Source organism: Scleropages formosus, chromosome 4 (assembly GCF_900964775.1).
Source record: "Scleropages formosus chromosome 4, fSclFor1.1, whole genome shotgun sequence".
Lineage (NCBI taxonomy): Eukaryota > Metazoa > Chordata > Actinopteri > Osteoglossiformes > Osteoglossidae > Scleropages > Scleropages formosus.
In genome coordinates, this window is record NC_041809.1 from 5,827,784 (window position 1) to 5,839,938 (window position 12,155).

At 43.7% G+C, this 12,155-nt stretch overlaps 1 protein-coding gene across 1 annotated transcript; it reads left to right on the forward strand.

Annotated features, from left to right (window-relative positions):
* Positions 1–5,493: 5,493 nt before the first annotated feature.
* olig3 (oligodendrocyte transcription factor 3) lies at positions 5,494–6,441 on the forward strand. The gene has a single exon (XM_018749414.2). The coding sequence runs from the start codon at positions 5,656–5,658 to the stop codon at positions 6,439–6,441; it is 786 nt and encodes a 261-aa protein (XP_018604930.2). The 5' UTR covers positions 5,494–5,655.
* Positions 6,442–12,155: the final 5,714 nt, after the last annotated feature.

The window sequence follows — 12,155 nt, forward strand, 5'->3', positions numbered from 1 at the left end:
CACTGCTGCTGCACTGCAACGCTGAATGGCGCCGAAGACCTCAATTGGGATGTTCCGCTCGACTGGTTCCCCTCCGGGCAGACGGGACCCTGGGCCGATGGATCTCTCACTGGGAGAGGGGGGAGAGGGACCCTAAGACCCCTGTCTGTGCTGAAATGGGGTGAAACTTTAATCACCGCAATCAACATGTAATCCAAACTGTTGTCATTGGTTTTCTTTTCATGCTTTCTTTCTGCTGGTCAGTAAGAGGACACCGTTGCCCAGAGTGATGATTATGTACATGATGAGCACATTTTGACTTATGATGGAAACGGGAGCTAAAGAGACAGTAAAGGATCATGCAGAAAACAGGGGCAGAAAGTCCTAGGGTCAAAACGTTCATATGACGGAAACTGGATTGCATGCATAAATTTCATATTAGGTTTTTACGAATATTGAATCTACGCGTTTTTGGCACACTCCCATGCACCTATTTGTCGGCTATCTTCAGAGGAGCTTCTCTGAAAAGAGAGAAAGCAGATTTCTTCCACTGCCGAACTAGACGGACCCAAAAAGACCACTGGCCCAAGACGGTATTGAGCTGAGCTGGGGAGAGCCGGGAGCGTGGGGAACACGGAGTGCAGGACAGGAAGAAAGAGTGAGCTGGGGGCTGCCCAAATGAATTCAGCACATTAAGGGCTACCTGCTGAGATGGTGTCGCTGAGTAAGAACGAATTAAAAAAAAAAAAACCAATTTCGGCCCACGTCCCAGTGGCGGTGGACCCTGCTGGCTGGCGGGAGGGTGGGAGAGAAGTTGGGGGGGGGGGGGGGTGTCCCACTGGGTGGGTTTCCTGCCCCAAGCCAGTTTGGGGTAGGTGAGCCCCCCCACCCCCTCCCTTGCACATCTCCACTCGCCCCCCACCCAACAGGACAATGACCCTCCCTACATACACATACACAGAGACACACTGAGACACACACTCCCCCTGCCCTTACCCTTACGCCCCCCTGCTCCTCGCACTGACTCCCTCCCTCTCCCCATCTCTCACACTGAGACATTTTTCCACATTGCTCGGATTAGGAACACTTTCACTTAGATCTATGTGTGCTGCCCCCATGGACAAAGGGACGCTTGGGGACGGGATTAGTAGGATTAAAAGGGATTCACATATGTCCAGTTCAAGCAATTGGTATTCAAAGCTTTACACTTTCAAATGCCACCAAGAGCGAGCAAAGACGACCAGGGCTTTTCTTTGCATTTCAGCACCTTTATGAGGAAGGAGTTCTTTTTTGTCCAAACAATGCCTTTCTGGATACACATTCTCAATATTGGGGTGGGGGGGGGAACTAAGGGGGGGGCGGAGGGTACTGCCACCAAGAGGAATATTAGAATCAGCTTTTTTTGTGGTATGGGATGCATAAAAGATTTTTTTTTAACAAAAAGGATTGTATTACATACACAATTTTATTTCTTTGTCAAATGAGACACAGGGAGAGGTTCTCTCACTTCATGCTCGCATGCAGATGGTTGAAAGACTGCGGCACTGAATAAAGTATGGGGACAAACATCTAGAAATCTGCATGATTACACTTTTGCCGCTGATGTTGCTCTCCAGGAACTTTCTCTGACCTGCTGTAGTCTTTTAAATCCGCAGGTGAGTCTTTGGAAACATTTCACCGAGGCCCTTTCACACTTCAGCAACAGGCACTGAGCGCAGTCCGACGAGAGAATGACAGTGACACCGACACACAGTGCGGTTGTGCAACTTTCAGCACTTTCAAAAAGTTTCCTTCTTGCCTTATGTAAAAACAAAAAAATCAACTAAATAATCGCAATTATTGGCACAAAGCTTAGCCACATCTTGACCGTCTCCTTTAACACAGAACTTAATGTTTGCATTGTTTACCTCTATTTGAACCTAAAGTACAAATTTGAAAAAAGCGATATATTACTTTATATCATTTACAAATGAATGTCTTGATGTTACAAGTTGGCTTAAATGTTACACTTCTGCCTTTAGCTACTGCTGCTACAAATGAAGGTTAATGAAACGGACCTCATTCTCGGCATTGACTGGGTCATATGATCACTGTATGTCCTTAGTTTTAACACGATCTTCTGTCCTTTTTCAACCACATGTTTATTACGTGATCTTCCACCCACATTGTGGTGAAAATCAGGTGTGTAAAGTTGCGTGGGATTGAGGAGCACTGAGGCTCCACACCTGACTATGTATGTAAACATGAGTACGGCAGCGCAGCGCAAGGGGACACATCTATGGCTGAGCTCTGATTTATTCCAAACACCGTGAAAAGGATTTTGATGAACTGATGATGACATGATGGCCTGTGAGACACTGAATGCAACAACATTCATTGAAAAACCATTACATCCCAACAATATAATTACAGAACACTTACTCTGAAACATTTTTGAAAGAACTCTTTTGTGGGATCACTGGTATTACAGCCCTGGGTTAAAAAGTAATTGTCTCATATTCAGGACTTCCAAATAACTCCATCGGTGGAGAAAAAGTTCATATGTGTGTTTTGCAAACTCATATATACTAATGCTGAATATAGAGATTTTCAGGTTTGGGGTTTTTAATGTAGCTGTTTTGTAATTGTTTTAATAGTTTTGAAATATTTTCATCTTTCAATTACACTAATCAATGGGGTTAAGAAATATTGTTGTATTGTGAATTCAAAATACGTATTACTATGTTCTACTGCATATATTTTCAATATATGGGAGGATGCAGTAATAGACTGTTCTGGACTATACTGGAGCAAAAACAATATCCCCCTTTGATGTATTATAATGCGATATAGTCAAATGTTTTGCATAATGTAACCGTTGTCCTTCCATGGTAAAATGTATTGTGCGACCCATTAAATTCTCTTTTAATATATGACAAGACATATTTTGTAAATTAAACTATGAGAACACTTTCTTCTGAAATATTTTAATTGAGACCAGCGCGTCCGATCGTGGTTCCGGAGACCATCAGTCCATCATTGACGAGCAGCGCGCGCAGCTCCTGCGCTGACACTGCTGCACGTGTGCATGGGCTCGAGCGTGGGCTCGCGGGCTGCCGCGGCGGCGGCGCTGGACTCGAGAGCTGGAGGCGCGCGGGGCTCTCCCGCGTGCGGACTTCCCGCCTTTGCTGGAGAGGAAGGGGGTCAAGAACGCAGACAGCGCGACACACACACACACACACACACACACACACAGATACACACCTCCGCGCGCGCGCGCGCGCACGCACCTCCTCCATCCACTGCACTCAAAAGACTCAAAAAGGTGGATTTAATGGATTTGCCCCGTATTGTGGCCGCTCTTTCCCTGTTTATGATGACGAATTTATTGCCCCTGGTCACAGTGAACATGGAGATGTGTAAAACAGCAGTTGGGGCAGTTGTGGCAGACAGGGCACCGCCGGGGGGCAAGAGGAGAAAGTGCTCTCAGGGAGAGGAAAACAGGGATCCACCGCTCAGTTTAGAAAAATCAAACCATTCAGCGTGAAACAATACATAAGTAATAGTGCTATTGTCTGTTAATAAATCAGAACCAACGATAAATACATGCTGAACGAACGGACCGTAAGCAGATTCAGTACTTGTGGTTACATCAGAAATAATAACATTATTATTATTATTATTATTATTATTATTATTATTATTATTATTATTATCATCTTAACTCTTCAAGAAACAGAATAGCAGATAGTCGCTATAAATTACAATGCTGTGCATACATTTTTTTTGGCAGTGCACGTGAATTAAGATTGAAGTTGAATGTGACAGTTCTGCTTCACGAAGCACCTTTGGTTTTTACCTTTTAGAGACGTTTCTGCAGAGTTTACCTGTTCGTGTTGGCACAACACCGATTATTGCATATGCAAATTCAGGCACGCGGCAGTTGCAGCTGCACTCAGTAAAGCAATGTGTCCCAACTGAGTTTCATCGGGATTTTCACTGAAACTTCATTTAAATTGCCTGTCCGCAGCAGATGTCAAAATCATAAACTTGGAAGCACGTAGATAAATCTTAAAATTGGTGGTATTGCCTTGGACACATAAGATTTTAAATAATAATAATAATAATAAGAAGAAGAATAAGAATAATAATAATAACAACACTTTTCCTGTTAATTATGATTTTCAACCTTTTAGAAATGTGTTTCACCATCAGATATCTTTTGCCTTGACTTCAGTTGTTCACTGGACAACTTTGAATTAACGCTAAAAATGATTTTACGTACAGACGCCGCGGTTATTTACTTGTTGAACCAACGTTTTCGGACTTCAGGGCTTCACCGCATGTGAATTTGATTCCTGCGCTGCAATTTGCGGCCTTTTCCTTGAACATAATGGCAATGACTCCCACCGAAAATATAACCATGAGGTGCACCGTTTAACCTGCTCATCGCCGGTGCAAAGACGACTTCAGAGCTGACAATTATTACAGATCATACATATGGCTTGTCATATTTATATGTATATACGTGTAAAAATGTAATTATAATGTATTTGCTTAGAGGAGGGCCAGATATTTGAAAAATGAGTCATAAAGCAACCCGTCATCTCTCACACCCCCTAAAACTATATGAACTTTCGAGCGTCTTGGTCAATCAATCAATGTGTCCATCTACCAGTATTACAATGCGAAAAACTGAGCTCTTGAAAATATTCTCATAAAAACACATCATTAAGAAAAGACTGTTTGCTTCCTTAACGTATTTACTAGGGTAAATCGTAATCCGGTTCGGTCGCAGTTAATACTTTAATCCGTGTCTTAGTTTATCGAAATTAAAGAGATCACTCGTGAGTTACCCAAAAAAACCAAACCTCGTCTTCCAGAACATTCTCATAGAAAATCTGCAAAAGCCATTAGATTACACAGGAACCACCTCGGAATTTTACTGCTATACTGTATAATACTGACTACAATTTGGATAACCTGCACACACATTAATTTTGCATCGTGAGCATGGAAAATTACAGAACAAATCAAATGTCATTTGAATAAGAGGCACTTGAAAGTCATAAGTCACACCTCATATCTCAGATTGGGTTTAGTTTCAGCACAAGAAGAGAAGAATAAAGACCAGTTTACCACGGTGAGTGTACTGCGTGGGCTCTAACCCGACATGATTATTTCTGCAAAGTGCACGAGTGTTTTCGAGTTGCCCTGGTTTCGCAGGATCCACGCCTGAAGTGTCCCCCCCACGGTGGGGGCACAATGAGTGTGAATGGACGCTCCTCGGTCAATGGGACAGTGAAAGCCCACCGCCCCGCGCGACGGGCACGTCATCCTAACGAGGCCGTTATGAATAGGGGGGCTCCTTTTGTTTCCGTGCTCTCGTGCAGCTCTATAAATAGCCGGATCCCCCCGGTCAACGCGACGCAGAGCGCGAGGTGCACCCGCGAGACACGACCAGGGGAAGAAAAAAAAAAGAAAAAAAAACAGAAAAAAGAAAAAAAGAAAAAAGGGAAAGGTAAACAAAGCGAGAGAGAGCGCGAGCCGGCGGTGCGCAGCGTCACCCTCTCGAAGCGCGAGGAGGGAACCTCGGACCCCAGACGATCAGGTGATCGGGCGGAGAGTGACTTCAAAACTAGAGGCAGAAGCAGAGAGAGAGGAGCGACCTCCTACCCGGCCGCGCGCGCTCATAAAATGAATTCAGACTCGAGCTCGAGCAGAGCGTCCTCGCCAGACATGGACGGGATCTATCTGCGAGAGCACCAGCTGCAGGACGCGCGCCTCAACTCCGTGTCCTCCACGCAGAGCGAGCTCGCGCAGAAGATGAGCACCGAGCACGTGTCGCGGAGCGGCGAGAAGACGCCCGCGGGCACCAAGTACAAGCTCAAGAAGCAGGTGACCGAGCAGGAGATCCAGCAGCTGCGCCTCAAGATCAACGGGCGCGAGCGCAAGCGCATGCACGACCTGAACCTGGCCATGGACGGGCTGCGCGAGGTGATGCCCTACGCGCACGGGCCTTCCGTGCGCAAGCTCTCCAAGATCGCCACGCTGCTGCTCGCGCGCAACTACATCCTGATGCTCACGAGCTCGCTGGACGAGATGAAGCGGCTCGTGGGGGAGATCTACGGCGGGCATCACTCGGCCTTCCACTGCGGCTCCGTGGGCCACGCCGGCGCCGGCCACGCGGGGCACACCGCGAACCCGGGTCACCAGGTGCACCCGCTGCTCGGGAGCGCGCTCTCCTCCACCACGTCGTCCACGCTCTCCACCACCTTGCCGGGACTTACCTCCATCAGAGCGCCGCATTCGCTGCTGAAGAGCACCCCCACGCCCCCTCTCCAGCTGGGCACCGGGTTCCAGCACTGGGCCGGGCTGCCCTGTCCCTGCACCATCTGCCAGGTCCCGCCGCCCCCCCACATCCCCATAACCTCCACGGGCTTGACAAGACTGTCCACGGAGAACAAGGACGTGATGAAGTGAAAGAAGGACACTTCGATTCGAGACAAACAGTCAGACTAAGAAACAATAATCTAAAACGCGCCCCCCCACCCCACCCCACCCCTCACATGCATTGTTCTCCGAGGAGTTTTTTTGTTTTTTTTTTTTTTTCAAATGGACAAGACGCAAAAAGTTGATGCATGCGCGCGACTCACAGTCTGTATGTTTGTTTTCCACGCGAAACCTACATGTTCTTCCTTGTAACAAGGATTTGGTTAAAAAGACATTTTCAAGGTAAATGTTCTGCTGACTATTTAGTGTATGAAAAACCTGCATTAGACGATGTAAATATGTTTTTTTTGTTTTTTTTTTTTTGTTTTTAACCATCCGAGAAAAGTCGCGTATATAGAGCGCACACACTGGAAAACAGAATAATTCCGTGGGAGAGAAGAGCCGCAAAATGAGTTATACGTGTTTTTCAGTGCTCTTGCTGTTTAAAATAAAGCGATACAGAAAACAGGTGAAACATTGTATTGTGTGAGAAAGGGGTTAAAAAGGTGCATGCAGGTTTAAATTCATTCTTTCTGTGACGGGCTAAAGTTGAGAGTGAAGAATACTCAAATGCTCCTTGTAACAAGGACTGTGATGTCGCATTCTCAACGAAAAAATGGGACGAGATGATTTATTTCCATGGTTATGTATAAATATATATATATTATATATACTGTTCCACAAAATAGAGTGAAATTATATGGGTTTTGTTCTGTGTTTTCGTTCGATCCTGAAAATAGTTTTATCCTAGACAAGTGACGTCATCATGTGTCAATTCATATTTTTGCTTTGATTTCATACTTTTACAGTTTTAGCATGGATTCGGTGGTCAAACGGTTATAAAGCATGTTTGTTTCGTTGGGAACATTTTGTTATGCTCAGAGATAACTTCGTGTCTTTATTTTTGTACATCCTTGATTATTATTGAAATATTTATTATTGCCCAGTGTTCCTGGATGAAATTTCAACCAAACTGTTATAATAAAAAAGAAAAATACAAATATTTTTTGCCACTAATGTGCCGACTGTCATCCATACCATTATTTTATAACATCTCATATATTGGTGTAGACAGTGTTCCTTTCCTACTTCCAGTGATGATTTATATACATATAGGTAATGACAATAATACAAACGCCTATATTGTAATTCTAAAGCATATTTAAAATTTTGCAAGCCGACAAACTGCTTGAACAATGCACTTAATTAAATTTACACATAGGAAATTTCAGCATTCCTTAAAGAAAACTGTAACTAATTCTCAGCAATACTACAAATACATAGTGTAAAAAATATTTCAGACATTTTTCTTTAAATCTTTCATTCTTATCTGGCGAGGGAATAGCTGTATTTAAACTTTGGAACTGTGGAGATCAGAAGTTACCTTGAATAACTAGAATATACTAGTCTAGACTTGAATAACTGTAATAAACCGAATTCAATATCTGATGCAGTTTTTACTGTACCGTATTGTTTACAGCTATATATCTATATATACACATATTAGGAAATTAGTTTTTTCTTTCACCCCAAAAAGGTTTAGTGGTAGTATTTTTGGCTTTTTAAAACAAAATAATTCATTCTGTACTACAAAAACTGAAAACTGACAACTTCTCAGCTGACTTTATAATGTATAAAAATAATATTTTGAGATTTTTCAGACCAGTATATGCAACGTTATAGACACGCTATGACAGAAATTAGATCGAAATTAGGATAAGGGCTCTACCGTGTATTGCAATATCTTATTCATCTATTTCCATAAATGCGGAGATATCTGAAATAAAGAGAAAAGACTTCTTACTTTTTATGAAATTCATAACAATCACGACGATTCAGTCATCTTTTGATAACATTTTTCGTTCGTTTTAAATCTCAAAAGTCAATATGTATGTGAGTTTTGTTTTTTTTTCTTTCTGTTAGCGGTGCTGTTAACGGCGGTGGCAGTTGTAGGATTGCTGAGGGTTATTGCAGAAATATTAATGAAATACATGTACTTATATTAGAATAGCATTCACACGTGATGAACAATACCTGTAAAAAAAAAAAAAAAAAAAAAAAAAAAAAAAACATTTTCCAGCAAAGTAACCATGCGAATTTGTCCAAGGGAGTCAAATTAAAAACACTATATTATTTGAGTTGAATTTATTCAGCGAAATGATACATAGGCCACTTGGAAGTGAATCTTAATTATTCATTAATTTCGACTGATAAGAAATGAGTTTATATGTGTTGATTAAACACACGTTTCAATCTGTGCAGCACTTTTCTTGCTATATTTAAAAAATATCTCTCTTTCCTTCCATTGTAATGGACATTATATGCAGTCCTGGGATTGGGAGACACATTGAAAACTGATGTGAGATGTTAAATCCAGAATGTAAAAGTTGAGGGAAATTTGGGGGACATCTGGGATCCTTGCAGTGTCCTGCAGCAGTTCACTTCGTCAGATCATCACTGATCCATCAAACTATCACATGGCCGCAGCAGCACATGGTCAGATGAGACCATCAGATCACATCATATCACCACACCGGCGCATCATCAGACCTCCATATCATCGCACCATCATGTCATCATATCATCAGATCATCACATCGCCAGATGATCAGATGAGATACGCAGCAGCAGTGTGTGTTTGTGGAGATTACAAGTTAATTGTTCTTGGGGGGGGAGGCGGGGAGCAGCACATCAGAGGCACCCTTCGGATTACAGGGCCTTAAATGCAAAAGATTATGCATTCAGACCTCATTCTTAAAACATGTAAATGAGTCCGTGGATTAAAAAAAGCCTTTTGTAAGTCTCTCGTCCCGAAGATTAAGTTCTTTCCTCAAAGTAACTGCTTTAAGTTGGCTCAGTGAATGGGGGGAGTTTGTATTACACTTTGTTTTAAAGAGACAAACAGTTACAGAAAGACCATCCCTGGCCAAAGAGAACGTGCCAGATGGGATGGAAAAACCGGGGGCAGCACAGCACCGAGGGGTCAAACTTAAATTTTACTGCAGTGGAGTTTGCCAGACGTGTCACAGTAGTTAATGAAACGAAAAGAAACAGGCCCCCCTTCAATGGACTACAAGTAAATTAGAACTTGCGTGGCTTTCCAGAAGTATTTCATTTTCCCCTAAGTGCGTGATCTGTTAATAAAAACGTGAGCGCATGCAATTCGCAAAAAAAAAAAAAAAAATGACACGGAAAAATGGAATCAACACAATGCTGCAATATTTAAACTGTGCGGGACTTTGGATGCACATTCGTGGCATCCAGTGCCAACGGCCGCACTTTTACGCTTCGGGTTTTTTATAATTATAATAGCAGAAAAAAAGTGCGCACATGGACGACACTCCAATGTGATACAAAGCAGGGCTTCCCGCACAATCCGATACTCAAAAAAAAAAAGAAAAAATGCTGCACATAAATACCATGTCTGAAAATGCTGCAGGACCAGGTACGAATTTTAAAGTTATATATATATAATTAGGTCTATACTCTGGGCTCCGTTTGGAAACCATCACATTTATAACTGGGCAATAATATGAATCAGGATCAGTGTGCAGCTCCCGCGGTTGGATTTGCTGGAAGAATCATGTATGTCGGCTTTGAACGCTCGAAATTAATAAAAGTGACGAAACGGAACGGCTGTAATGATGCAATTAATTGCGCGAATGCCGCCTTAGAAATAAGCATCAGTTGCGGCTCCGCGCTTCTCCTTCGGAGGGAGGAGCACGTGCTCGCGATCAGGTCCCCGCGAGAACGAGAACGACGCGGGTTTTTTTTTTTTTTTTCCACTCTCTGCGCTCGCAGATTATATTATGCGCCCGAAACACAACTTGTGGAGCGATCACGAATTCTTTTTTTTTTTTTTTTTTTTTTTTTTTTCTTTGCCCGGCGTCTGTCTGAGGAGCTCAGCGGAGTTCCCCGCTCTCATTTCCCCTCGAAAATAGTTTTGTTAAATTGTCAATGTAAACTGGGGCTAATTACGAATCCCTCATCGCGCATTTCTGCAGCTCGTAAAATGATCAGGTTGTTGGTGTTTTTCTCCCCACGTTCGTTCCCTTTGTTTCCTTTAATTACAGTTTTGTAGTTAATAAAGCGCGTCCCGGCAGGAGATTCATTAAAGATGCTGATTGCCATAACACCTCTGTGCACACAAGATTTGTTTTCTCCGAAAAGCCTTATCCCCCACATATAATATGACAGGTCTTCACTGTCGCAACAGTTTTGCTTGCAGCATCAGCGGCAGCGCACCCTAATTAATTTGCATAATCTCACCACGTGATCTCAAGGGCGACATCGGTGATTAGCACGCGCTGGACTGTTTTGCGAGCCTGGGTTTGAGCGCCTTCCTGCGAAAACATCATGTTACGTGGTGGTACAGCCAGCGACGGGCTGAACCCGGGTCTGCCTGTAGCCACCAGGTTTGCCTTTAATCCTTTAATAACCGCGTTTTCAAGGGAGTCCAGCACTGAGGGAGCACGAAAGGTATTAATTATGATTAATCAGAGTGCATTTCAAGTTTTCAGCAGTAGCATCAGTTGTCAGTGATGATGTGCATATTAATTAAATCGGGTCAGCTGGCTCTTGAGTTGTGTTTTTGAATCCCTTCTGCCCACCTCTGGAAATGATTATTTGTGAAGCAGAGTTTCCCTAGGCATCACTTCCATATTCACTTGCTTAGCTGATGCTTTTTTTCCAAAGCAGCTCACAGTTATTCACCCATTAATAATTATGCAGCTCGGTAATTCTGCTAGAGCAATTTAGGGTACATATATCACTCAAGAGTGCTATGATCAGAGGTGGGACTCAAACCAGCAACGCTGGGGTCCGAAGACAGTCTTTTGAACCACTATGCGACCAGCTGTCAAACACCACTCGCATGCACGTATCTCAGGCCCAAGTTTCAATGGGATGTCAATGCAGATTTTGACCAGCCTTTCTTGGCTTTTGTGGAGCTGATCTTTTTTCCATGATGGGAAACAAGAACAATGTCTGCACTGTAAGGAAGTTCCAGAGATGCACTTAGCAGAATATAATGGAGAAAACACCAATCCTGCCTTGTAATTACATTTACATTACATGTATTCAGTTAGCTAGCACTTTTCTGTAAAGTACCTTGCAATCGTAAGATACCTAAGAGATCTAGTTCAATGGGTTCAACAGGTGTACAGGCGTGAGGTGCTCAAAGTGTCATCAGCCCTGTTCTAAGGCTCGAGCCTTCCTGTGACATCATCAGGGTGGCTCAGTTTTTTACCCGATATAATTCAGTGCGCTAAATGTCGCTGAGGTCACTAAGTGGATGGAGATCCCCTCCACTCGGAGGCGAGCCCTGGCGAGAGGTTCCCCTGGTGAACAAAGGGAAAAGGCGACTCGATTAAAGTGACCCCCCCCTCCCCGAAAGGGGCGACAAATGGCCCGGCCGTGGTGAGACGACACACCTGTTACTGGAAACACTTTGGGGTTTACACTTCTGAGTGCGGCCTTGTTAGTCCCCGGGTCCCATCAAAAGGGGCCGAACAATGGACACGGAGGCCAACAATGCCCGGGGCCCCGGGCTAAAAGCTCCGGCGAGGGCCTGGCTTGTGCCCGGCAACACTGGAGGCAGCAATTGAAAATAAATTTCGCCTTGAATATGTGCGTCGGACGGACACCCACCCCCCCGGTCACCCACCCGAGGAACAAAGGCAGTTGTGGGGATAAGTTATTGACTC